Source organism: Mustela putorius, unplaced genomic scaffold (assembly GCF_011764305.1).
Source record: "Mustela putorius furo isolate JIRA1106 unplaced genomic scaffold, ASM1176430v1.1 tig00003987_pilon_pilon_pilon, whole genome shotgun sequence".
Lineage (NCBI taxonomy): Eukaryota > Metazoa > Chordata > Mammalia > Carnivora > Mustelidae > Mustela > Mustela putorius.
Window position 1 is genome coordinate 6,221,121 of NW_025422126.1, and position 27,476 is coordinate 6,248,596.

Genomic DNA, 27,476 nt, shown 5'->3' on the forward strand with positions numbered 1-27,476 from the left:
AGGAGGTGTGGGGAGGGGGCCAGGAGAAGCCAGTGCCAGTGTGAGTCCCCCACGCTCACCTCATACAGGAGACCACAGTCCCAGGACAAAGAAAGCTGCCACGTGTATGTGAAGGGCCAAACCCAAGGCACGTGTTATGGCCCTATTCCCCAAGCCCCACCTCCGTACCATTAGCCCACCTGCTCTTCCTAACCCTCCAATCTAATCAAGGTGCCCTGCTTTTCACACCCCTCCTTTGCTCCATCCCCCACAGGATGAAGACCAATTTTCTCAGTAGGATTACAAGGCCCTTCAGATCTTGTCCCTCACCACCTGTGCAGTCTCCTCTTTTACTCCTCCCCTGCCTGCACCCTTCTTCCAGCCACACCAGGGTGCTCCCAGGGCTCATCTCCAGGCCTTCCCCCATGCGGTGGCCTCTGCCTGAAGGCCCTTACCCTTCTCTCAGCCTGGCAAAAACATACTGATGATCTCCCATCCAGGGGCAAATGCCATCTCCTCTCCGTCTTCCCAGTTTAAGACATCACGTCTGTCCTGCCTTGCACCCACAGACTCCATCTGCAAAACCACTCATCAATAGGCAAGGAAGATAATCTTGCAACATGTGCCTGGCACTATGCTAGGCTTTTTCGTATCTTACTTCATTCAGTTCTTAAAGCATTTCACAAAAATAATAATTATTCCCATTTTACAGATACGGAAACTAAGGTTCAAGGAATGCAGGGCCAGAATCAGACTCCAGCTCTGAGTGCAAAGCTGCTGTGCACTAAACCCCTCCGGGAAGTGCGTCCAGCCCCAGCCCAGGCAGGGGCCTCTCTTCTCTGATTCCTGTCCCAGCACTGCCAATCTGTGTTTCGCTGTCTCCTGTGTCCTGGACCCTAACCCCTCATCCTCGTGAACATCCCACAGGCAGGGACTGGGCTGGCTGAGCTGGGTCCTCAGAACCCCGAGGTGCAGAGATACTCTGTGGGCTTTCTTGAGAACCAGATGGAAAAGTAGAGGCAGCTTGGGTGGTTTAGGAGCCCAGGCTTACCCTAACTAATCTGGGCACCAACGAGACGCAAAGCCCCGACGCCCAACTTTCGCTCTTAACCAAGTGCTTTCCCCCGCCGCGGGCTGACAGCGCTAAGGCGACGGCAAGTGCTCTGAGTCCGGACCCAGGAGCCGCGGGTCACCGTGGGGAGCCCAGGAGCCCGCGCCCGCCCCCTCCGCCCTACCCCCGGCTCCCGGCCCCCGGCCCCGCCCGCGCACCGCGGCTCTCCAGCTCCCCGGGGACGAGGGGCGGGCGGGGTGGAACCGCCGGCCCCGCCCCGGCCCGCGTCGGGCCGCCCCGTTGTGAGGTGATAAAGCGCCGCGCTCCGAGCGCCGAGCGCAGTGGCCGCCGCCGACGGCCCGCTTTCGGCTGCTGCTCGGGCCGCGACGGGCCGTGCGCCCCTAGCTCCCCGCGCCGTAGCCGCTCCAGCGTCGGCGCCGTCCGCCCCCCGCCCACCCCCGCCCCCCCCCCCGAGCTCGGCGCGAAGCCCTGGCCCCGGCGGCCGGGGCATGGGCCAGGGGCGCGGGGCAAGCCGGCTTCCCGCGGGGCCGTGAGCTGCAGCGGCTTCAGCATGAAGACCCTCATAGCCGCCTACTCCGGGGTCCTGCGAGGTGAGCGGGGGGGCCCCCGGCTGCCCCGCCGCGGGTGGGGGTGGGGGTGGCGCGGCGGTGGGCCCGGGGTCTGCGGGACTTCCGCAGCTTTCATCCCGGGCTGGAAAGCCGCAAGAGGGTTTTCGGAAAGGACGGGGCTAGGACTCTAAGGCAGGTAGGACTGTGTCCTTATAACGAGGCTACGTTGCTGGCGAACTGGCCGGCGTGCAGGTTGAGGTTCCAACCCCTTTCTCTGCTTTTCTGAAAGCATGCCGCCTCCTCCCCGCCGCCCATCTAGGTTTGGGAAGAGGGAAGCATCCTGGGGACCTCTTCAGCGTTGTAGTCAAGTCTGAGTTTAGACTCCACTCCTGCCCTTCATCAGCTTGTGTCACCTTTGTTACATCACTTTTCTTCTCCCAGCTTGTTTTTCCCCCATCTGTGAGAGGAGGTTGATATTTAACAAGAGCTCCCCAACCCCAGCACTGGGGGCCTTGGCCCCTGGCATCTCCTTCCCTTCACTTCTCACCAGGTGGAGCAAGCCAGGAGAGACTGGATGGGGCAGAATGGCAGGGTTTTGCAATCCCCTGAAAGAGCCAACAGCCAGAGAACATGCCTGGCTGGGAGAGGTGTGCCCACACTGGGCTCTGCCCTCCTCCCATCCTGGAGCCCAGGATTGAGAGCCCACTGGGCGGCAGCAACTCAGCCACAGAAGATGGGACAGAGGACCCTCCGTGTGGCCCAGGCCTTCTTCCACCAGTGTGGAACTGAGGCCCTTGCTGACTATATAGATATACACCTGTGGTTGGAGAAATTGATGGGAAGAGGCATGACCTTCCTGAGGTTTCCTTAACAGATGCCTTGGCCAAGGGAGACCCTGGGAAGTCCATCACAGCTGTCCTAGGTCTGTGTGTGTCTTGAAGTTTCCCTCTCTCCTCCTAAGTCTTTATTCTGCTTGCTGAACCTCTCTTACTTAGCAATTTTTGTTCAGTAACTGACAGTCGCCTACTCTCCCCACCTTCATTATAAAAATAAAAGATACTAATTATTGGAATTTTGAAAAATTGAGAAAAACAGGAGGAAAATAACCACTGCTGGCCCATCAACCAACCAAAAATAGCTTCCTATTGCTGTGTTAGTGTATTTCTTTGCAAGTTTATTTATACACATTATATAAAGTTGAAGGCATGCTATAGCTAACAGTTCTGAATTCTGGTTTCGCAGAGGATTTCCTGTCTTGCTCAGAATCACTTAGAGTATTCTAGTGGTTGCAGAGTAACCACCCTGGAGCTGTATCACAGTTTAACTGTGTCCTGGGCACTGGCATTGGCATTGCCCTTGGAGTGCTGCTCATTGCCCTTGGAGAGCTACCAAGCTGCTGTTGCCATTTTGGAGGCAAGCAGCCTGAGCCGCCCCATGACTCCAGCCCAATAGCCTATGACAGCCTCTTCTCTCACTTAAGAGTGCTTTTCTGTTCATTGTACCCTTTGATGCCCATGACAAGGGAAGGAAGGGACTTACCCATGTTTGTGCTTTTAAAACATGCTTTTGTCTCCAGGGAACAGGATAGTGGTGCTCTCTGTTATAGTCCTTCCCAGAGATCCCCTTCCCTCGCCTCTGCTGTCCACCAGCTGTGAGCTATATCTACCAAGAGCTGTCAGCTCATGTTTTTTACCTCAAGTTTGTATTTCAGGAGGACTTTTAGTGAATGATTTTGACCAAGTCACTTAATATCCTATCAGGAGCATTTCTCCATGTTGTTTTCAGATCTTAAGAACTACCCCTGCCTTTTTTTTTTTTTTTCAAACTGGCTGCAAGGAATTCCATCACGGGCTGGTATGAAATCCAAACCAATCACGTGTTAGCTCTCTGGATCTACTTTGGTGAAAGACTGGGTGGGGTAGGGGAGGGTGCTGAAGAAGATTTTAGGTTATCTAGGCATCTCCATTAGACTGGCTTCTTACATCCTTGGTCTTTGAAGACACTCCTCAGTGGCCTGGTTTGCCTCTCTGGATAAGTGTCCACTGTTGTGAGGTGGTGAGCCCCTTGTCAGTGGCAATATTCAAGGAGAGACCATGGATTCTGTGAAAGGAAGTCCTGTGTTGGGTGAGAGATTGAAATAGATACCTTGGTGACTGGTTTCTTATCTAAAAGAAAAAGGCAGCTGTAGAAACATGGGTAAGTGGGTGGCTATTGGGGGAGATGGGAGTCTGTGTTGGTAACTTCTGATATTTGAAGGACTATCCTGTCCCTGGGGAGGAGGCTGCTGAGTGAGTCATGTTTGCCTCCCTATCTTTGCCTCTGGACCAGGGGGCTCTTCAGGTCAGAGCCCTCTGAAGCCTGCCTAGATCCTCAGGATTTAGCACGAGATCCAGAACAAAATGGTGGCAATTCTGGTAAAATTCTGAGCTGATTTGTTCTGTTCTTGTTTGTCCCAAGGCCAGGAACAGGGGTGGTATTACATGGGATAGGTTTTGATGTGATGGAGAAATCCTAGTGTGGGTAGGGATGGAGCTCCCTGTTATTGGGGGTATGCAAGCAGGAGCTTGGTAGGGAGGGAAACTAAGAAGCTAGATTGTTGGGAAACTCTGGAACTGGGGGTTGACAGTCACCTAACCCAGTCCTAAATCATAGGATGCAAATGTTGCTCTCCTGTTCCCTTCTCCCCCATTTATTTGTAGCTGTCTCCCTTTCCCTGCACTCCTTCCCCAACTGCACAGAGGCTCCTTTGAGGTTATCTGTGCTTTCAAGAGCTCTTCTGTGCTGGGAAAGGAGGATCAAGAGTAATATGTGATTGACAGGATGGGTGACTCCATAGCCAATGTGGAAATCCTGCCCCACCCCCAGCCTCCCACTTCAAATTCAGCAGCAAGTGCTTGAGTCATAAAATCATAGCTATCTCTTAGTGCTGGATCTGGCCCAGCCCTCTTGTTACCTATGGGATACTGAGGGCCCCAAAGAGAAGGGACTGGTTCAGAGTTATCAAAGCGAGGGTCAGAACAAGATCCACCTCCTAGTCTGTGACTTGCCTCCTTACCCAAGAGAGGAGGTGTAGGGCTGAGCAGGGGGCCCCAGCTGTTGCAGAAGCTCAGCAATTTACTCTGAATGAGTAAAGGTTGCTCCCAGCCTCCAGGATGGGCTGGTAGATCACTGTTTCCCAAGCTTTTCTGCAGAAGCTACCCCAGCTGCCCTGATAGGTAGAGACACCATGGATCCCAAAGCTCTGATGCCAGGTGATGAACAGTCAGTTGTCCCTTATCATATGTCAGACCTTCCATACTCTTCCATGAGGCCATGAAGCCCTATGTGAGCAGCCCCCACCACCTCACAACCTCATCTCCTACCCTGCTGTGCTCCAGAACTGCCACTGGTCTTCCTGTTCCTCCAGCATGCCCACCAGTTCTGCCCTGCTCGGGGCCCTTTCACATGCTACCTCTCTGTCCAGGTCTTCGCATGGCTGCTCTGGATCCTTTAGTCTCCTCTCAGAGAGCTTTTCTGACATGCCATGTGTAGAATTGCCCTCCAGTTACCACATCTTGTTTTATTGTTTATAGCCCTTCTCATTACCTAAATTATCATGGGTCCTTACTTATTTAGTAATTGTCTCCCGCATAAGATTGTCGGCCCCTTGGAAGCTGTCTTGTCTTTCTCAGGGCTGTGTCCCTGGTGTCTAGTATAATGTATGGCATATAGTAGGTGCTCAGTAAATATTTGTTGAATGAGTGAATCATTAATGAAGGCTCAGCCCTCCTGAGAGCTGCCCTGGTTCTCTTGGGAGGAAGTCCTGCTTGTAGCTTCAGGGTGGTTCCTCTGTCCTTCCTCAGGCCTCATCTGTGCCTGCTTGTGCTGGGTGTGGGGGCTGCAGCTGTTCCCTGCTGCAGAGATACCCTCAATCTCCTGAGGAGCTGGTTCCGGGGCAGAATGCCAAGTAGGGGGAGCTGGGCTCTCCATGGTCCTTCTCATCACTTCCAGAACTTTTGAAGCCAGAGAGCCAGGGTGCCAGCCCTGCCTTCCCTCTGGGACATGGCTGGGTAGCTCACTTACCCTCTGGGGATCTCACTGCCCTGTACGGAAAACCGGGTCAGAAATCTCAAACTCTCAAGAACGTGAGGGTTTGAGCGAACATGAATGGAAAGTGCTTTGTAAATGAACTTGTGACACTCGAGTTCATCCTTGTCACTTGTCCTGTATGATGCACGCAGCAGGCTCCCCACACTGTGGAGAGTGGCAGCCTCTGCTCTGAGGGATCCAGGAAGGCTTTGCCACAATGGGGACTTGGGGTGTGGGCGTTTGGGTTTGCTGCTGGAGCCCCTTCTGTGTGTCAGGCTCTGTACTGTCCCTGGGTCGATCTGCCCTGGTCCTTGCCTTTGAGGGGGATGTACATAGGGTGAATGTGCATGGAGAAGCACACAGCTTCAGGGAAGGGTGCATGGGGGGCTGCAGAGGCCCAAAGGTGAAGGTGGGATGGCTCAGTCATCTCGGCTGGGGTCAGGAAAGACTTTCTGGGAGAGGCGACATTCCATCTGGATATTGAAAGATGAATAAGTGTTAGCAAGGCAGGCAAGAACATTCAGGTACCGGGAATAGCATCAACAGAGGCATGACATTTGGGTGGAACGGACGGTTTGACTACAGGGCCCCTGAGCAATGAACATGGGCTGAGGCCCTGATGTGCTGCGAGGCAGAGACAAGGGAGACAGAGGATGCCATATCTAGGCCCTGAGCGGCTCACCTATAACCACCTGGGGGAAAGATTTGAGGGCTCCTGAGAAAGGTGCTGTCAGAGCTTCTTGGGGTCTCCCAGGGATGGAGCTTCTACCGGCAGAGCTGAGGGCTTGGGGCCAGGAGTCAGGTCTGGGGTCTGTCAGGCCCCAATGCCGCCCCTGAATTGCTCTGTAACATCGGGAAACCACTGTCCCTTCCTGACTCTCAGTGTCCTCATCTGTAAAATGGGCAAAAGCATGAGAGGAGTAGCTGCCCAGGCTATGGTGCAGACCCAAGGAAGCCGAACCCACAAACCCTTTGGGCAAATCAACAGATGTAGGAAGCACGAATTCCTTTTATTATTAGAGCAGATTTAAGGGTCCTGAGTAAAGGGCCCGGAGCCTAACTCTGCATCTGCTTCCCATGTAACTTTGGCCAGACCTGCCCTCTTGGGATGTCAGCCTCCTCATCTGTACAGTGGGGAGAGCTGGAAGAGCCAGTCCTCTCAGGTTCATTCCAGCTCTGCTGTGGAAATGGGATTGCAGTCCTGCCCCCTGACAGCTGTGGGAACCCAGGGCCCAACCTCTTCCTCATTCCCGTTCTCGGTTTGTCTATGAAAATGGGCTCATGTCCTGTTTGGGGCCCCCAAAGACCGTAGCTCTCCACACTTGCTCATGGATTATGAAAGCGGCCTATTTGGAGACTCCTTAGTGATACCCCCACAAGCTGGTGGTGTCGCCATGGCAACTCCTCCTACTTCTGTAGCTATTTTTTTTAACATGCCAGAATGTCGGGGGTGGGGAAAGCGGGCCATTGGGGTCCTTGGCCATCACCTCCAGGGTTCAGGAGTCTGAGACCTACAGAGGGAAGGGGGAAGCCCAGGGTCCCAGACTATCTATGGATACTGAGGATGCCTAGCTCCCTGCCAAGATCCAGCATGGGAGGCCCTGAGGACCAGCAAGCAGGGATCTGCTGAGCCCCCCAGAATCCTGATGGCCATGCCAGGAGCTTCCCAGCCAGCACGCCCACCACTCCTGTGTGTCGGCTTCCCCTTTGGGCCAGACGTCCTAAATGGCCCCACTTTAAGGACACCTACCCCTCAAGGGGGAGACTATTAGTCTTCCCAGGAAAGAATTCACGAGGGCGCTGGTACCAGTTACCAGGTGAATGGCCGGCTTGTTGCTAAGGCGTCCAGAGGCACCATCTGAAGCTGGGGAAGGGAATGTGAGGGGTGGGCAACAGTGTTCTCGGCCCCTGGGTTGGACCCCAGGACTCCTTGGCCTAACATTCCCAATCTTTCGTGGCTCCCTATCCACTTTCCCAACTAGACTCATCTGCTTACACAGTGGCTATGCTCCAACCTGGCTGAACTCCTTGCCATTAATTCCTCCAACGTGTGCTCTCTCTTCCTTTGAGGCATTTGCAAATGCCATTTGCAGGACTCCAGCACCTGGGTTCATGCCCTTCCCCATCCCTCCTGCCAGCCTGGCCGCCCTTTACTCATCATTTGCACCTCACCTGTCCCATTACTTCCTCCAGGAAGGCATCTGTGAGAATATCCTCCAGATCCAATTGGGGGCCTCCCCAGATTCCCCGGCCCCAACTTATCCTCTGGGCCTAATGGTTCACAGCCTTGTCTCCCCAGCCATAGCTGGGAGGTGCTGCCCAGAGGCAGAGCTCAGCCTCCAACGGGTGCCCAAGAAGCAGAGGAGAAGCGGGGTCGAGGAGCTCTCACCGTCGGGCTGCCGCACCTGCACCTGACGTGGAAAGGGTACTTAGAGAGCACTTGTTGAATGAATGGTAATGTTTGGGCTCCATCCTTCTCTCCCTCACTCTGGAGCCTTCCACCGTTGCCCTTGCCTTTAAATCCAGCCTGTCCAGATGGAGGAGACCCGTCCCTCCTGATGTCCCAGAGAGCTCCATTTGGCCCTGTGGCCCAGGTCAGTCAGCTGTGGACGGGTTCCTCTTTCTTTGGGGTCTGGACCCTGTCTATTCTGTGCAGTCCCGCCAGCACCCAGTCATTTGGGAAACACTTGACTGAGCACCTGCTCTGTGCCTGATCCCCTGCTGGGCACAGGGACCCAGATGAACAAGATGTGATCCCTGCAAACAAGTGTGCACTCTTTCCTCTGATGAGAAGTTTGGCTTCCCCAAGGAAGGGCCAGCCAGGGAAGTTGAGGAAAGACTCTGAGGGGTCAGTGCTCAGTGCCTGGCAGGTGTCCACCAAGTATGAGCCAAACGACTGAGCAGATTGGACCTGAAGGTGACAGGACTCTAGCTGGGGATGGACTGCAGGGGGGCCAAGAGTGTGGAGAGTCTGCCTGGAAGCAAGGAGTATCTGGCTAAGCAGGTGGTGAGGTGCTTTGTGTGCAAGGTTTCCGGGAGCCCAGGCACGGACTGGGACTCAAATCCAGAAGCACGTCCCCCTAGAGCCTAGACTGGCCTTCCCATCACCAAGTGTGTGATTCCTGCTGGAAGGTGCTTATGGAGGGCCATAGAGGAGAGCTGGCATCTGGCCTTGAAGTAGTAGCACCTGTTAGGCACTTGGCTTTGCTTCTTGGCCCAAACCTGGGGCCAGAAGGGTCTGCCAGGGTCAGTATGTCCATCCCTCTGCCTTGTATCCAGGGCTTGTACCCAGCCCTTTGGAGTAATTTGAGGTGACTTCCTCACTGTCCATTTGGCAGCTGATGTCTGAGGGCAGAGCTTAGATCCAGGTGGGCCCAGGTGGGACACCTTTGAGGGTAAGGACATGAGCAAGCTGCCTTCCTTCCTCCAGAAGTCCCTGGGGGCTCTTCACATCTCTGTGACATGCATTGTTTAGATTCGTCACAGCAATCCTAGATCATAACTAAGGAGGACACTGAGTCTCTGGCCAGGAAGTGGCTCTCAGGGTCTCACAGCTGGCCATAGTCAGAGCCGGGGTTTGAATCCCAGGCATGCTGATGCCAACGCCTCTGCTTCGAGGTGGGGCCAGGCTTGGCACAATCATTAGGCAGGAGCGGAGACCAAGGCTCACTTGATAATTACCTAGCATTCACGCAGCTCTTGACTTTTTATGAAGCTCTTCCCCACACACCATCTCATTTAAGTCTCACAAGAATCTGTCAAGGTGGGTGTCGGCTCCACGGCACAGATGAGGAAACTGAGGCTCGCACAGGAAGTGGCTCACCAAGGCTACACTGCCTGCTGGTTAGGGGCCAGGGTTTCCTGACGCCTAGCCTCCTGTCTCCTCTGTACCTTCCCCAGGCTGGCACGCCTGCTACCCCTCCCGGTGCCGGGAGTGAAGGTGGGTGGAGGAAGCAGGGGGCTGTCCCGCAGCCTGACCTGTGGCCGTTCATGTGTGCTGCTGCCTCCTCAGGGAGGCTGGCGTTGCTCAGTTCCTCCCCTCCACAGGTCAGAGGATCCTCCTGTCCCCTCTCTAGCTCATCACCCCAAATTATTTTTCTCCCGAGCTCTCATCTGGCGTTATATCGCACATTTACGTGAAGGTGCTTTCTCTCTCCTTGAGCAAGATTTAAGCTCCCGAGCAGGTGAGACTTAATTTGCTGTGTTCACTGCTCTTCTCCCCACCCCTACCCCCCGGTGCCCAGTACTGTGCCTGGCACCTCTTAAGTGCCCCAGGCTTCAGGCCTGGCCTTTGTCCCGCCTACCTTCTCCAGGAAGCCACTTTTGGCTCCTCAGGTCCTTTCCAACTTCCCTATTTTCAGGTTCCGTTTTGGTAATTGCGAACCCCCACCCCCCGCCCCATTCCTGGGTCCTTAAACCAGCCCTTTCTAACTACCCCTGAGCCTGGTCACAGCACCTGCTTTCCTTCCCTTTGCCTCCCAGATCTTGTCTTCAAGGCCCAGCTGAGGCCTCACTGCCCCCTCAAGGCCTCCCGTGCCAGCACCCTGCTCTGCCCCTCTTCTCGCCTCAGGGCCACGGATGTTCTGACAAACTTTTTGTCTGCTCACTTCTCCTACCCACTGGCCACCATGGTCTGTGGTGAAGCAATGGCTAGGAAATGCCAAATGCACTTCACACGCGTGATTCTTTTTTCATTTCATCGTTGGGGGAAGACCCTGTTGGGGGAAGGTTATTCTCATTTTACAGATAAAGACTCCGGGCCTGAGGGAGGCTGGGTGACTTCCCTCAGGTTACAGAGCCCTGTGGGGTCAGAGCAGCCAAGGGGCCTTCCTCAGATTAAGGGAATTGTTGCTCAGACCCTGTCCGTCTCAGGTGTATGGAAGAGGAAGCCCAGGAAACCCTGGTTTCGTCAGCCTGGGAGTGGCTTCTGTGGTCACTCTGCTATCAGATGTTGGGCAAGAAGGTGTTCTCACAGCCATTCCCATGGCCACCCCAGCCTCAGCCCTGGGACCGAGGGGTGTTTGGGCCCCACTGCTACAGGCAGCTCTGGCTCAGCCCTGTTGCAGCAGTGCGACTTTTCGGAGCTCACGGGTGGGGGACTCGTGTCCCTTGCACAGCCAGTCCATGGGAGGACGTCCCCGGTAGACTAGGGCTCGGTTTGAGGCTGAGCAGGTGGCCCTCCCTTAGGCAGGGGTGTGTTCCTAAAGTCTGGATGTGCACTGGCATGCATAGTGGGGACCAGCCCTCAATAGCTTGGCATCATAGGAATGATGAGGGACGCAGAGCCCAGATTCCAGACTTAAGTCCTAGCTCCCCAGTACCCTGATCTCCAGCGACTGGTTTGACCTCTTTTGGCTTCACTTCACCTCAGTTTCCATCTCTGTGAAATGGAGTTGCCCATCCCTGCCTTGTCTGTCTTCTTGGGGAAGGCTGTGGGACACTGAGCCCCCAGATAGATGGCAGGGGGCCTTCCTTTCAGAGAATAAGAGAACTGCTCTGGGCTTCTCTGGCTGCTCCATCCATTCTGCCCTCCACAAATCTAGGAGTACATGAGCTATGTAAAGCAACTGGTGAGACAGATGGTGCCTGGGAGTGGCCGCTTGAATGAGCTGTTGGGGACATTTCTTCATAGGACTAGTGAAATGATGCTACAGCCTGTTTTGTCTCCCTCCATGAAAAAAATAAAGAAAAGTAGGTAGTGGGTTCTGTTCCCATCACAGTGGGAAACTCATGCTCAGGGAGGGCGAGAGAGGCTCCCTCACCCCAACCCCAGTCAGGGGCCTTCCTGTCAGGCTGCTCAGTCTGACTCTGACCCCTGGCCTTCTACTGCCTCTGTGGCTCAGGGGTCTGTCCATTCATGTGTAGCCCTCTCTGAGCACCTGCTGTCACGGGGCCCTGTGCAGGGCCCTGGGTACATAGATGCTTTGATGTGAGCCCTGGCGCCCAGGAGACACTGGCCGAGGAGGGTGGCTGGTGGGACTGGTGCTGAGAGGGCACGGAGGGTCTCTGGGCTGAGGGAGACTGGGGAGGGTGGCATGGGAACAGACAAGATGCAGCTGAAGGCTGAGGCTCCCTGCCAGCCCCACCCAACACCGGGGGATGGTTGGGCTCAGTGTGACGATGGTGGCAGTGTGGCGTCTGATGGCAGCACTGACATCCATGTATGCTTCTGCCACAGTCTGAGCAGAGGAGTCAATGACAGCTGGGTGTCAGGGCTGGCTGTGGCCTGTGGGTATCCAGCTGAACCTCACTTCTCATCAGCCGGGCAACCATATGGGGGCTGTGGCTGGGAGGTGAGCCTCTAGGTCTTGTCCCCAGGAGGGCAGACACCAGAGTCCAGCAGTCGAAGAGACTGTAGAGTTCATACCCCCCAACCACATGGTATAGATGGGGGAACCAAAGTCCAGAGAGGCAAAGTGACACGGCCAAGGTCACACAGGTGTCGGTGGCGGAACTGGGACCGAAACCTCAAAGCGTGTTGCCACTTCACCTATTCCATGAGATGCCTGCTCCTGGCCTGGCCTGGCCTGGCCTGGCCTGTGAGGGGAAACACTGTCCCCTCTTGCTCCCCCCTACTTTGCTGTGGAGAGAAGAGAAAAGGAACTCAGGGGGACCTGTGGCCTGGGAACAGAATCTAAGTCTGGACGTTGAGCCCGAACTGAATCTGACTCTGGCCAAGTGAATTGACCACCCTCTGGCCGACTGACCTTGACACTGTCACTTTTTTATCACCATCAAAATGGGAGTGATGGTGCCAAGCTCCCTGACATAGTGACGAACCTGAGTGCCCGTGAAAGTGCTCTGTGGGCCGTGTGGGCAGCACACCTGTCACACAGGTGTGAAAAGAATAAGCGGCGGCGGGGGGGGGGGACGGTGCTGAGGAACAGCCAAAACAGAGACCCACTCTTCTTCTCACTCAGCAAACCTTCCCTGTGTTTGCTTTGGGCCAGGGCCTGGCAGGCTGCTGGAAACCCAGATGTGGACGGGCCTGGCTCGGTCATGGGGGAATGGATGTATAATCAGCAGCTAGGGCAACATGAGGGGCTTTGGGACCCAGAGGGGGTCATCTTTTCTCTCCCTTATTTCTCTGTTCTGTGGGCCTCTCCTGACTTCATTCCAGACAAGTTCTTTTCGTGCTTCTGACAGTTCTTGGTTTGCACAGACTTTAGAGTTTACAATCCCAGAGAAAGAATGATAACCTCTCTCCAAAGACCTGCCCTTTCTGAGTTTCAAACAATGAGCTGCCTCATCTCATTTTCAGGGTCTCATAAGGTGGGCACAGCAAGGAGGTGTTTCTGGGCAGAGGAGCTGTGATTCAACACCTCTCAGGTCCACATGGGGCTTTCCCAGGGCCTGGAGCTCAGCCTCCCTCACAGGCCAGCTCCAGGGCTGGACTCTGAGGTCAGTCGGGTTCAGATGGTTTGGCCCAGAGGCAGCTTAATGGGCCAGGCTCGAGGAACATAGAGTCACAGCTTCCCCCGGAATCTCCTCTAGGCAGCCTCTCACTCTGACTCCCACAGAAGCGCCTGTCATGCCTCTGTGGCCTTGGCGTTTCCTATTTTGTTGTAGAGTAGGCTGTGGGTGGTGGTTGGAGTAAGGCAAGGAGAGAACAGTCTGGGCAGCGTAGAAGAGGCCTGGCTCTGGCTGCTTGCCATGGAGCTGGCACAAGTCCCTCAGGCCCCTTCTTTCTGTCTGGTTCATAGAGTGAGGGTTGCTCACCTTGCTGAGCTCTGACTGTATCTGATCCCGAGAGACCACTAATAAGCCTAGCAGATGGATTTGGATTAGGCATTAGCAAGAATGCATCTTTTCAGTGGTTTTGATGGGAGCTATGCCACCGGTGTGGAATTACTGTGTGGTCCCTCCCCAAGCAGGAGACCTCCGTAGGGTGGCTGGGACCAGTCAGCTGGTCCTGACCTGGAACAGGGGCTGCACAGCAAGCCCTTTCCTTAAGCGTCTCAAGCTGCTGACCTCGGGGTTCTTGTCTGCTGTAGGAATTGGTCACATCAAGCAATGGGTGATGCCCTTCCCTCCATTGCCTTTTACTCCCTGCCTAGAAGGTGGAGGTCCTCAGCTCCTTCCCGTCCCTCTTTCCCTGCCCCAGACTGGCTCTCCCTGAGACTTTGCCTGAGGTTCTTTTTAAAATGCAGATTTCAATTTGGTAGATCCAGGCTAGAGCCCCAGATCCTGCATTTCTAAACAGCTCCCAAGTCTGTCTTAGGAGTTTTTGTGTTTTTTTTTTTTTTCAAGATCTATTTATTTGACAGAGGGAGGGAGGGAACATGCAAAACCAGGGGGAGCGGCAGGTGGAGGAAGAGGGAGAAGCAGGCTCCCCACTGAGCAGAGAGCCCAGTGTGGGGCTCTTTGGTCCCACTTTGAATGGGAAAGTGTGGGAGTACATTCTGTCTTCTCTGCAGCCAGGGCATGCGGTCTGCCCTAGCCTCCGAGCAGGGACTTGCCTCCCCTTAGCTGCCATGGCTCCTGCCTCACTTCCTCCAGCACAGCTTGGGAGGCTGAGCCAGCTGAGAAGCCATGACTTGAGCAGGTCGGGCCTGGGATCAGGGGTTCAGACCTGTGCTTGGGCCTCACTTCTCTCCACCACAAACCTCCACAGGCCTTTCCCCACTTCTTGACTGGTTGACTGGGTCCTGAGCACAACACACTTCAGCTCTGCTGTTTCCCATACACAAGAGCCCTTTGTCTTTGGCACCTGCTATGGGGAAAAGGGAGGTACCCTGAGCAGGAAGCAGGAATCCTGGGTTCTAGCCCGGGCTCTGCCTCCAACTGCCTGGGTAAGCCTGGCAAGTCAGTGCCCCTCAGTCACCAGAGGGGCCTGTTGGGCCCTACCAGATGTCCCCAGGGGGCCTCAGGCCCCGGCATGGGTTTTGGGAAGGTGTGGAGATGGGAAGGACCTGTGGCAGTAGGATTTTCATCTAGAGAACCAGGGATTGTTATCCCAAAACCTCTACCATGTCTCTGTTCCCAGCCTCATTTGCTTTTGTGAGTTCTCCTACTATCGCCTCCACCCAGTTAGGACTGTGGAGTAGTAGATGCTACCAAGAGCCCGTAGGTGCTGTGCCCTGGGGGTATGGCAGGGAGCCCTTGTGGTCTTGCCTGGGCTCAAGGTTCTGCTGGCATCAGGCTCTTCTGCTGGATCGTGCCCCGTTCCTCCGATCCACCAGACCAGGTACAGGAGACAGGACTGGTGTGTCTGCCTTGAGGTCCAGTGTTATCTGTATGTCTCCTAAAAGTTAACTTTCAGCCGATGCGATTTATGTCGCTTTCTAAACTCTGCTGTGACCTTGTTGCTCTCCAGATTTTGAAGAAATGCAAAGGCTGAAGCATAAGTCCCTAACCCCCTCGCCCAGCAGTAGGCAAGGGTGAAAGGTCATGTGATCCTTGAGGACAACCCTGTGACATAGTCCTTGGGCCCTGCTGAGTGACTGGTGTGAAGCCAGCACCCAGCAGGCACTCACTGAAGATGTGTAGAGTGAAGGGCATGCAGCTGGGGCTCAGTGGGCTTTGGGGGTTGGCAATGGCCCACTTCCTTTTGTCCAGCCCCTGGAGGGAGTGGGCTATGGACTAGGAACCTCGCCCATGCTCTTCCCTAGTGCTGCCTCTCCTGCCATCACCAGGCTTTCAGGTCCCCTCCCAGCCACTGGAGTCCAGGACATCATCCTGGGGGCACAGCCAAAGAGCCAATTAAGTAGACACATTTCAGCCTAACTTCTAGGCTTGGCAGCCGCTTGGTAGCAGACATAATTGCAGCTGTCGCTATGCCAAGCTTCCCAAAGCTCACTGGCCACCGGATGTCTTTGGGGAAGCAAAATCTCCTACCTGATTCCTTTTTGGGCCCCCAGTTCTGGGATCCGAGATGAAGCTGGAAGTGTAAATCCCTCTAAAGGCAGTAATGGTGGTGGGGGGGTGATGGGAACTAGAGGGTTCAGTCTGCTGGGAAAGGGGTCCTGGAGATGAGAGGGGGCAGGGACTGGGGCACTCAGAGTACACTTGGAGAAAAAAAAAACATTGCAAATTGGATATTGAACCTCTGTCCTTGGCCTCCCAGGCACAGGTAGCATAGATTAAATATTTGTACTAGATCTAGATAAAGGATAAGGACAGGAGTTGGATTGGGCTGGAGGGGAGAGAAGAGAATTGGCAATTAGGGAGAGCCTCCCCCTGACCCCAGCCCCTTGGGATACTTCATTTGGTCTCCAAAATGACCCCATGAGGGGAACACCATTTCCACCGGGTATATGTAGACACTGGGGCACAGGGAAGGATGTGAACAGACCAGAATCACAGAGCTCCTGGGGAGCAGGGCTATAATCAGAACCCGCGTCAGTCTGACGTTGTGACCCGGCTCCCTTCACGTCTAGGAAGTTGTCCAGGAAGGTGTCCGTGGAGGCGGGTCGGTGTTGGGGGCTCTGTGTCTGGAGGGAAGGGTGGCAACAGGCGGGCCTCTCCCCTCTGCTGCAGGCACTGGCTCCAGCATCCTCTCCGCCCTCCAGGACCTCTTCTCCATCACTTGGCTCAACAGATCCAAGGTGGAAAAGCAGCTGCAGGTCATCTCGGTGCTACAATGGGTCCTGTCCTTCCTCGTGCTTGGTAAGCTGGGGCTTAGAGGGTGAGGGTAGGCAGCGTTCTCCCCAGCAGAGTTGAGAGATGGAGCTCTACTCTGCAGGGGTGACAGGGGAGAGCACCCTCCCCCTTATCACCTTTTGGGTGCCCGATCAAGTGCTCTGGCCCTGGGCATGCATGAGGACTTGGCACTGCAGTGGGAGGTGTGGTACCCTTCCCATTTTATGGAGAGGAGACCCAACTCTCACTTGAGGTAAGTAACTTGTCCCAAGTCACACAGATTTGAATCCAGGTCTGTAGAGTCCCCAAAGGCTGTGCTTCTCCCACGTGCTACCCTGCCTGCCAACAACCATTTCCCAGCAGGCATGTTGCTTTGCCTTAGTGTGCTGTGGTGCTGGCTTAAGTCCTGACCCTACACAGACAAGCTCTGTGACCTGGAATTCTCTGGAAGTTCATTTCCTCATTTCAGCTGGGACGAAAACACTGCCTTCTTCACAGCACCTTTGTGGGACTTGAAGATGAGGGATGAGAGCTTGCAGCACAGGACCTGGTCACAGTGGGTGCCCATTATAAGGGAGTCGCTGGGGGACGTGCCCTCAGACCCCACTCCCAGCTGCCAGGCCCCAGTGGCTCCTACTGAGCCATTAAAGCTTCCTCCCTTTCTCTCTCTCACCCCCTCCCCTGCCAGGGCTCTGGCTACTTCTGCAGGGCTGACTTGGTGCTCTCATTCCCTGCTTGCCCCCTGGACCAGGATCAGGCCATGACAGATTGTCTGGGAGGAGGATAAGGCCCATTCATGGGCCAGCCCTCACTCTCCTAGCCTCACCTCTTCCCCAGGTCCCCCATGCTCTCAGCACGTGCTTCCTAGCACGTCGTAGCAAAGCATCACAGAGCACATTCTGGTGCCTGTGGGAGGGTCCTTACAGGCACAGCACTCTTTAGGACGGCCCGGGCTGATGGGAATGGTCAGGAGCTACCCTTTCAGTGCTGAGCCCCCATCCTTCTTGGAGGCATGCGAGCCTCTGAGACCACATTTCCAGGGCACTTCCACGCTGTCCCTGCCTGCCTTTGCAGGGCAGGGGGACAGGGGTGCTGTTAGTCAAGCCTGCACGGTGCCCCAGGCACGTGCCCCAGGCACCTGATGTGCCTTCCCTTGATTTCTATGTCACAGGTGAGGAAGTGGAAACTTACCGAGTTTCAGTGACTCCCTGAGACTGTGAGGCTCCTTCAGTGGCATAGTTGGGATTTGTGGGGAAGCCCAGAGCACTCGCCAGGGAGCCCACCTTACTGGACAGCTCAGTATCAGTGGACCTGGTCTATAACAACCAGTTTGCACTTTTAGGCCCGAGGGTAGGTTTTAGGGAGAGGGCCATGAACCCCCCAAATTAGGCGAAAAATTATATGTGTGAGTATGTGTCCCTTTTTCTGGGGAGAGGGGCAATTACCATCCTCACATTCTTAAAGAGATCTCTGGCCTCAATGAGATAAATATTGGTCTGGTGAACGGAGCAAATTAAACTGGTTCCTTTAGAACTTAGACCTCTACCCTGGCCTACATTTGGCTACTTCTTAGGATCCTGGAGTAGAGAGCCCGGAGGAGCCGAGCCTTGTCCAGCATGAGAAGAAAGTAGTAGGACCAGGACAAGACCCCATGGACCACAGCCTTCCAGACACCTGTACAATCTGCTGCACCCACTCCATTGGCCCCCATATGCACCAAGAAGCTGCCACCATCCCTGTCTTAGCTTGGCCGCCAGAGAGCTGAGCCGCAGCCAGAACCCCAGTCTGTGCAGTCTGCAACAAGGACTGGCCTCAAGGTGTAGGTCAGCAATCGATCAAGTCCGACATGGCCCAGAAACCAGCCCAGCGTCTTCCCCACACCCTTGTGTAGGTGGGAGCCAAGCCTGCTCCAACGGGCAGGTGTGCAGAGCTGCTGCTAATTATTGCCCTGAGTCGCCCCAGCCGCTCCTTCCTGCTGCCACCCAGATCTGCTGGCAGTGGCCCTCCTGCTGTTGCAAAGGCTGCCACAGCCTAACCGGCCTACCTCCAAACAGACAGATGCTACCACTTTTGTGCAGTGGACCCCTCTGGCGTCCTGGTAAAGGCTATAGACCTTCCTCAGGGTTTTCAGACGTGTACTAACTACAAAGCACACTGGGCTTTAGAGAAAACCAGTGATACTGAAGTGTAGATATATACCTGCATTTAAGAAGTCAAATTAGGCATAAAATAACATGTGTGCTTCTTTATTATTACATGAAATAAAAAGATCTAGCGGCTCTAATTCTTAATCATTTCAGAGAATAAATGATTTTTTTTTAAGATCTCTGCCGCAGCTCTAAATGTGGTATGAAAACACCTTTGCTTTCTCCCAGTGTCCCCGTTGACAGGTCAGCTGCCAACACAGCTGTGGTCTGTTACATGGGTAAACAGAAGCAATACTCTATTTCCCCAAGAGAGGGGTAAAAATTAAGGTGTCATTTTGCTCCCCATCCCAGTGTCTGGGTCTCCAGATGAAACGCTTGGCTGTGTGTTCTGTTCTCTTTCACATCACGCCATGTAAACTTCCCAGTGCCCTGTGAGGACACAGAGGCTCCAGAAGGGGCTGCAGCCCGTGAGGGGCAGGGCTGAGGCTTCCTGGCAGAGCCCATCATGCTGCCTCCCTGCTCCGAGCCTCCACAGGCTGCCTGTCTCACAGACCTTGGTGACCAGAGTTTTTAATCCCCAGTTTCACCAAGGCATGCGGAGGTGATACTGTTGAAGGTGGCCCTAGGCCTTCCGGGCAGGGAGCCCACAGGGTCTTTAAGTGTGGTTGTTGACCCTTCCTGGGGCCTGCTGTGGGGGGGTGCCTGCTGTAGCCCCGTGGCCCAAGACGGGGAAGTTCAGAGGACTGGGATCAGGCTCGGAGAAAGGAGGCCGTTTGGTGGGTTCAGCTCATTTTTTGCTCAATAAAACTTTCCTGGGTCTGGGCATGTGCTGTGAGGGAGGGGCGGTGGACACACAGGGTCAAGCGGGGAGCAGGTCACCCAGGCTGTGAAAGTCCAGAACTGGAATACAGGCTCTGGACTCACAGTGGCTTCTCTCTTCCTCCTTCTGAGCTGCCTTAGCACACGCAAGGTAGGGATTCCCACTTTCCCAGAGAGCCCAGACTTCGAGGCAGTGGGGCCTGCAGCTCAGCCCTTGTTGTTCCCTTTGCGCCTTAGGAGAGCTGGGGTTCTGATGGCAGCTAGATTTCCAGGCTCCTTGAACACTCAACTGAACATCATGGTGCACCCAGGAATCCAGCTTGGATACCTGTGGCCTCTAGGGGGCTGGAATGGGCTTTTCCCCAGTCCTGAGAAAGGGGGTCAGAGGCACACTGCTCAACAGTGTGAGCGACTTTGTAAGTGGCCTTAACTTAGACATAGCCATTCACCAAGCTGCCCTAGTTGGGCTTTTTTTTTTTTTTAAAAGACTTTATTTATTTATTTGACAGAGATCACAGGTAGGTAGAGAGGCTGGCAGAGAGAGAGAGGGAAGCAGGCTCCCCACCGAGCAGAGAGCCCAATGTGGGACTGGATCCCAGGACCCTGAGATCACGACCTGAGCCAAAGGCAGTGGCCCAACCCACTGAGCCACCCAGGCGCCCCCCCCCCAGTTGGCCTTTAACGGGGTTTTGTAGGCTGCAAATGCTTCCCTTGAGACACCCCCACCACTTCCCTGTCTGTGATGTCACACTCCTAAGCTGCTCCTGAAAAGCTGGATGTGCCTTGTCACTCTGTGTTCCTGTCCCTCCTGAGATAGTTGTACTATGTTTAGCTACCTTGGGAGAGGTTAGTTCGGGAGGAGAACATGTTTGTATTATGGACGACAAGGGAGCACCATTTTCCTGCTCTAAGGCTCAGGGAGAGTCCCTCTGGCCCTCCGCCCTCCCTCAGGAAACCAGAGGAGGCTCAGCATAGCAGGAAGATGACAGAGCATGGGGTCCAGAGCCGGATAACCCCAGAGACCCGTTACCAGCAGGGCCCAGCAGACAGCAAGCGTTGACTCCCTCCCCGAACGGTGGAGAAGGTGCTGGGTGGGAGCCATGCTCCTACCAATGTGAGCGCCCGCTGCCCCAGCCCTGTGCTATGTGCCATGAGGCAAAGAAGATGGCCCCCCCTCCCCTAGAGTGGAGAATTCAGGGGTGAGAGATCCGTGTGGGAGGGCAGTGTGGTCCTGGAGAATGTTTCTTGGGGAGATCTGCTCTGAGCTGGACCTGGTATGCTGGGTAAAAATGGGAAGGAGAGAGGCCCTGATGAGGACTTTTGGGGGCTAGCCGTGAGGTAAGCCGGCTCTGGCACAGACTTTTCTTCCTTGCTGCCCCAGGTTTTTCAGCGTTAGGGCCCGAAGACCTAGAAAGGAGTGACCACACAGAAGCTGGGGTCTTCTGAGGGGCTTGCTGGGGTTTTTGCGGGGGGGCCTGATGGGCTCTGGGCTTTGGCCTGGGCCTGCCTGCGGCATTCTTATGTGGGAAGGGGCCAGCCCTCCTCCCAGGGCAGGAAGCTACCTGTTAGGTCCCTCTGGTGGCAGTCTGGGCCTTCTCATTTTTGGTGAACTTCTAAAGCCTGGTGCAGATTATGGGTTGACTGGTCCAACCCTAGTCTGCCAAGACACCAGGGTGGCTCAGTCAGTTAAACTGAGTGCCTTCTCATGATCCTAGAGTCCTAGGATTGAGTCCCACATCCTGCTGCTTGCTCAGCAGGGAGCCTGCTTCTCTCTCTGCCTGCTGCTCCCCCTGCTTGTGCTCTTTTTTTTTTCTCTCTCTCCCCCACCTCTGACAAATAAAATAAAATCTTTATGATTCCTGGCTCTGCCACTGCTGATTGACCTTGGGCATGTTACCTCCTCCTGGAGCCTCAGTATTCTCATCTCCAAAATGGGATAAAGTCCCCCTACCTCACATTTGAGGGGGTGGCTCAGCCCAAGTCCCAAGATGCAGAGACACTCAGCAGGTCCCTCCCCAAGGCCACAGTAACTGGGGCAGGCCCTGGGGTGGGGAGAATGTGCAAGGAGGGGCCAGAAAGAGTAGATCTGAGGTGAGGTGGTTGTTCCCGTGAGCCTCATCCTCCCCAGGCTGCAGCTGTAGGCCTCCCCTGCCCACGGCCGGGGCCGTGCCGAAGCCATGTCCCTTGGTGAGCCTCGCCCAATGGGAGACCGAGCAACCCCACCCCCACCCCCCCAGGGAGGACAGGGCCTGACCCAAGGCCCTCGGTTTCCCCACCAGGAGTGGCCTGCAGCGCCATCCTCATGTACACATTCTGCACCGACTGCTGGCTCATCGCCGTGCTCTACTTCACCTGGCTGGCATTTGACTGGAACACGCCCAAGAAAGGTAGGCACACGACCACCTTGCCCTGGGAACTCCCCCACTCCCCGCAATGCAGCTGAAGTTCCCCAGCGTGGGGGCTGCCCCTTTTTATTCAGCACCTGCTCTGTGAGAAGTAGGGAGCTAGGCCAAGCTGTGGTTTCGGGGTGGGGGGCAGTGGAAAGCCCCTTGGAGGGCACAGTCCTGGTCCTTAGAGGAGCTCAGAGGAGCTCACAGTGCCCTCCCAGGGGCTCACACTCAGTCAAGGGTTTGCCTGCCTGGAGGGGACAAAGGTGGGACAGGGCCCAGGGGGAAGCGGTGAGGGGAGAAGATGCTCCGCAGGGTGACAGTCCCCTAATTCAGGGTCCCACGCTGACTCCATCTTCTCTGCCTTACTTGAGTGTCCCCTGCCCCTATTCCCGCTCCTTCCCAATACTGTGTTTTGTTCTCTGGAAGGTGGCAGAAGGTCACAGTGGGTCCGAAACTGGGCTGTGTGGCGCTACTTTCGAGACTACTTTCCCATCCAGGTAAAGGCTCGTGGGCGCTAACCTGGGAGGGTGGGACAGGCCGGGAATCTGAGTGAGAGCTTTATCTCACCATCTGCGGTTACCCTGTGCAGAGTTCAACCCCGCGACCCCTTCCACTGGGACTGTCTGTTCATGTTCTACTCCTCCTTATGCAGGATTTGAGGTGATATAGGGTACATTCGGTGTCATGCCAGGTAAAAACCAAAATCAAGACCTGAAGGAAAAGCTGCTAGTGGTTTAGCTGTCAGGGTCAACAGAGTTGCAGTAGTTGAGTTTGCTTCCTGGTTGCCAAGGCAAAAAGGGAAACATGATGGTTGTTGGTTTTTCTTTTGGGCAAGGACAAAGCATGCTAGTTTCTCAGGCAAACAAGGCTTGTTATAGCATTTGGAGCTAAAAGAGGTTTCCGACACTGAGATCCTTAGTGATATAAGGAGCATGTTACAATAGCAGATATTATGCTTAACTGCCTTTCAGTGAATATTAAAGACATAAGTGAAAAGGGCAGCAATTTACCAAGGGCAATAGCAAAGCAGTTCTAAGTTCATCTGACCTGAACCACGGACACGACTTCACGCTGTAGGTGTGAGGGGCTTTTTCTTCCTTCTGAAGCTCTGATAGAATATTGCTTCTCTCAGCCAGCTGTGGGCCGCCCGCTGGGGCTCCTGACCAGGGAATTAGGGCCCAGGAAATCAGATGTGCCATGAAAGGCAAGTGCGCAGGGAAGGCTTCTGGAGGATGTGCTCCTAGAACTCCATCTTCAAGATGAGTAGCACTAAAGGGGCATGCAAAAGAGGAACACTAAGGCACCTGAGTTTGAGAAGAAGCCTGTGGTGCGGGGGGATGTTGAGGAGGTAGATTGGGGAAGGAGGATTTCCATTTATCTGGAGCCTTCTAGAAACCCACACCTTTCCTCAAGGAGTTCCCACTAAACCTGGCAGTATCCTGTGAGGCAGGTATGCATTGTATCCCTTTTTCACAGAAGAAAAACTGAAGGTCAGAGAGGAGTAAAGCTGAAGGAGGCTAGTAGTATTTTGAGCTGAAATTCCACTTGGCTGCCTTGCCTCAGAATTCTGGATCCTTCTCCCCACAGCATGCTGCCTCCCTATGCAGCATGAGCTGTAGGAAACGAGCTCCGGGACTCTAGCTTCCCTCAGGTTTGGAGGAAGCACCCAGTATGACCCTGAGTGAAGCCCCATCCCTTCCAGCCTGCAGTCTCCCCATCTGAAGCAAGTTTAGACTAAGCTCTGGGTTTCCTTCCTGCGGCACCACCATTGGCTGCTCTGGGACCCCCGTGCTGGTCTTCTAAGGACCTGTCTTCTCTGGGACCAGCATCCAGGTCCTGACAAGATAAGTGGTGACTTAGTCGGGACTTTTTCTCATCTTTTTATTGACCCCCTTCCAGAGGTCTACAAGCCAGGCTGGCAAGGCAGAGGCTATGTGGGCAGTGCTAGGGGTTTGTGGCAACTCTGGCAGGATCCCCAAGGTTTTTCCTGCAGGGGAAAGACCTGTCTGGCCAGCTCACTGAGCACCCCAGCACTGGCACACCCTACCTGCTGGGGGTGACCCAGAAGAAGGCAGTGGGGTCTGAAGAGCCAAGACAGCATGTGTGAGAGGGAATGTGAGCATGGGGCAGGGTGGTGTATGTTTGCTGCTGTGAGTCAGCGACTGAAACATCCTGGCGTGCTGCCCATAGGAGGTGGCCAGGTAACCCTACATTCCTCCACTGCTCTCAGTTTTGGGAGGAAGCTCCCTCTGCTCACCACAGCCTGAGCCAGTTTTCCCAGGATCCTTGGGGTCAGGATGCCTGCTCTTCCCTCTCCCTGACCCCATCTCTCTGGCTGCAAGGAATTTAAGGCTGCTGTTGCTGGGACAGTGCTACATCATCAGACCTGACCCTGTCATTCTGAAAGTGAGGAGACTCAGTCCCAAAGACTGGTCCAGGTTGCATGACAAGTCCATTCCACCATTAGTACTGGAATCCCAGCCCCAGGCTCTTTCCCAATGAATTCCTGCTGCCTGTCTCTCTGGGAGAGATTCCATCCCAGATTTCCTCATTGGATTGAGCCCCACTTCCTGGGTCTCCCTCTATCTGCTTTGTAGTTAGAGAGCTGGGTTGGGTTCCTGCTCTGTTGCTCTATTCTCTGACCAGAGGTTACTGGGCTCTGTGCTAGGCACAGGGACATGGAAGGGTCAGCCCTGGGCCCCCTCACGTAGGCTAATTCTGCTAGACTTTGTCACTTTCTGCCCAAAGGACCACAGACATGCTTTCTCAAGCTCAGTGAGCCTCAGTAGCCTTACTTGCAAAATGGAGCTGTTCATACTGTTAAAGAGTAGTAAATTATGGGTGGAGATGAGGGCTTGTGGACTCGAGGGCTTGTGGACTCTCTTCTCTCTGCTGGGACCCTTACTTCAGGGATCAGGCCACAATGATCTGAGCAGCCTGCTCCTCTGGAAGATTCCTTGAGTCCAGTAACCCCACTCACCACCCAAAATGGGACGACCCAATGACCATTGGCCAGAGCTGGGATAAGCAGGTCCCCTTCCTCACTGACGTCCACATTTCTAAAAGAACCAAAACAAAACCCTGTGTCCCTTTTTGCCCCTCTATTCCAAGAAGTCAGCTGGGAACGAGCCACAGGACACATGTGGGTTGGCCCTGGGAGGGCCCCTGGGTACCAGGACCCAAGCCAGCCTGGGCCTAAGGCCAGCCAGGGCCTAGAGCCTTGGCCTGGGCTGCTCTTGCCCACAGGTGAGCTTGGCCAAGCCTCTAATCCTCAGGGCCTCAGGCTCCTCTTCGGTACAGGGAGTGTTGGGCCTTGGTGACCTGATGTCTGAGCTGATGCTTTGGGATATTCTTTGTGGCCTCCCGGCCCTTCCCTTCTCTCAGCCTCTTGCCAGGGGTTATGTAATGATCTCTAGCTATAACCATCCACCCACCTATCCCCTGCTTCCTCCTTTGTATAGTTCTTTGCTGCCAGAGCCACTCAGCGAGCCTCGAGAGCATCCCTCCTCCTAGCACAGGAGGGCTCATGTGCTAGCAGCTTCCACCGGGATCACCAGCTCCTTGAAAGAGGAGGCCAATGCCTGGGTCACCTATCCCTCACCTATCCCTGAACAGGCAGGATTTCTAGAGAGGAGACTAGGAAAGGCTGAGCTTAGAGTGATCTCTCTGTCCATCTGCTTCATTTCCTCCATGGTCCTACTGAAGCCCAGAGAGGAGGGACTGTCCCGAGGTCCTAAAGCAAGTCAGTAGTGGGGCTGGTATTGGAACCAAAGCTATCTGCTTCAGGACCCATTTTCTCCTTTCTCTCTCCCTCTGCTATGTGTCCTGTGGTATGAGCTTAAGTAAATTTCTGCTCCTCTCTGATTCTGAATTTCTTCTGTTTGGTGCCGGGATAGGACAAGCTTATCTGAGTACTTTTCCTGCCCTTGGGAGGCAGGGTGGGAAGAATGACTTGCCGGGAGTGTGCCCCAGACTCATGTTAGCCACGGGGCCTGGCCTGGGCACCTTGTTGGGCTGAGACTTTGCCACGGGAAACAGGGGACATGAGAGCAAGCATGTCAACAGAGACTTCATCAACAGTGCCTTCCTTCTCCCTACAGAATGGACACTCTGTCCAGCCCTGGTGGCAGGGCAGTATGGCTTGAAGACAGATCAAAGCTGTATCAGCCTGCTTTCTTCTGGGGACAGCCCCAAGGGCCATTACGCTGCAGTGTGTCCCAAGGCAGCTCACTTAGTCAAAAGTCCCACCAGACAGATGTGTGGGGTGGGGGGTGGGAGTGAAAAAGGCAGCTGTGGGGCACCTGAGTGGCTCATTGGTTGGGCATCCCACTCTTGATTTCGGCTCAGGTCTGATTGCAGGGTCATGAGATTGAGTCCCCCATAGGGCTTGGAGCCTACACGAGATTCTCTCACTTTCTCTGCCTCTCCCCACCCTGCTCACTTGCACATTCTCTCTTAAAAAAAAAAAAAAAAAAACTGCAAAGAAAAGAAAAAGAGCCAGCTTACCTTACACCAGGTAACATATATTCATCCCAGTGACTTAGAGAAAAGCCCACTGGGTGACTATCTAGAAAGGGAAGAGGATGGGCAGCTCCTTTCTCTAAGCCTTTCTCAACCTTGCAATCAAATCAACAGCCTAGACCAGGGCTCTCCCAGTACGTTTTGCACTTGGGACTCCCAGACCCAGCCTTCAGTTCCAGAGAGGTAGCAAGGGCACTGTTGGCTGCCTCCACTCTTCCCTTGACACAATCCTACTGTGCGGAAGCCAGCTCCAGGTTCCAGCTTTACTGCAAGCTAGCATGGTGGGCACACCTGCTCTTCAGGAGGCGAACTCTCAGAACAATCTCCTTGCCACGCTCATCTAAAGCCGGGCCCACTTTTAGAACCCCCCTCTCTGCCCTCTCCCCAATAATCGTGGCTTACACTGCTGCCGTTTATGTAGTGGGCAGCAAAGCACGAGCTGGGTTTTGAGCAGCTTTAAGGTGCTTGCCAAAGACAAGGTGGGGGAAGGAGTACCGAGGGTCTGAGCAGCAGGGGGTGGGAACTCAGGGGGTCTTGCTCCCACACGTCCCAGCAGTCATAGCCCTGGGAATGGTGTCAGCCGCCATCTGCTCCACCCCCCTCTGCCCTCTGTCACCTGAAGCTTCAGATTTCCATTTCCTGGGGCCAGCCACTAGCACCCCTGCCCCAAATTGAGCACCAGGTCCTTTCCCTAGCCTGGGGTTCCCAAACTGGGAGTCATGGAAAACCCAGGCTGTTGACATTCCAGCAGTGGCTATAGGCTCTGCCTCCAGCTGACACGCGTGCAAAGACACAGGCACTTTCCAGCACAGGAAGGAAGTCGGGGTGTTATTGACAGCACCCCCTAGAGGCAGCGCAGCCCACAGGACTAAAATGTTCACATGCCTGACCCCAGGAGTTGTGATTTCTAGAAGTGTGTCAAACAATCAGATATGCAGACGACAATAAGGTATTTGTGGAAGCGTTATTTCTGAAGGGAATTTTGGAAGGTTTTTAAAGATCCATCCGGTGGAGTTTGATTAAAATTCTAGTGCATGCAACATAGCTATGCAACAGGATAATGAAGCCAAGAGAGACGTGGCTGGTGGATTGTGATAGGAAAAATAGTTATGATAGGGTTGGTAGAAAATTATGTAAAAATGAGGGGTGCCTGGGTGGCTCAGTCAGTTAAGTGTCTGCCTTCAGGTCATGGTCCTGGGGTGCTGGGATTGAGCCTCATATCAGGCTCCCTGCTCAGTGGGGAGTCTGCTGCTCCCTCTCCCTCTGCTGCTCCCCCTGCTCATGTTTGCTCTATCTCTGTCAAATAAATAAATAAATATTTTTTAAAAATAAAATCATGTAAAAATGATAG

At 54.6% G+C, this 27,476-nt stretch overlaps 1 protein-coding gene across 1 annotated transcript in view; it reads left to right on the forward strand.

Annotated features, from left to right (window-relative positions):
- Positions 1 to 1,379: 1,379 nt before the first annotated feature.
- The window catches only part of DGAT2 (diacylglycerol O-acyltransferase 2), a 31,195-nt gene continuing 5,098 nt past the window's right edge, over positions 1,380 to 27,476 (forward strand). Inside the window, exons 1-4 of the mRNA XM_045071352.1 lie at positions 1,380 to 1,641; positions 16,147 to 16,275; positions 21,494 to 21,601; positions 22,031 to 22,101. Of these exons, the coding sequence (XP_044927287.1) occupies positions 1,602 to 1,641; positions 16,147 to 16,275; positions 21,494 to 21,601; positions 22,031 to 22,101 (348 nt within the window). The 5' untranslated portion in view covers positions 1,380 to 1,601. The remainder of the gene's footprint in view (positions 1,642 to 16,146; positions 16,276 to 21,493; positions 21,602 to 22,030; positions 22,102 to 27,476) is intronic.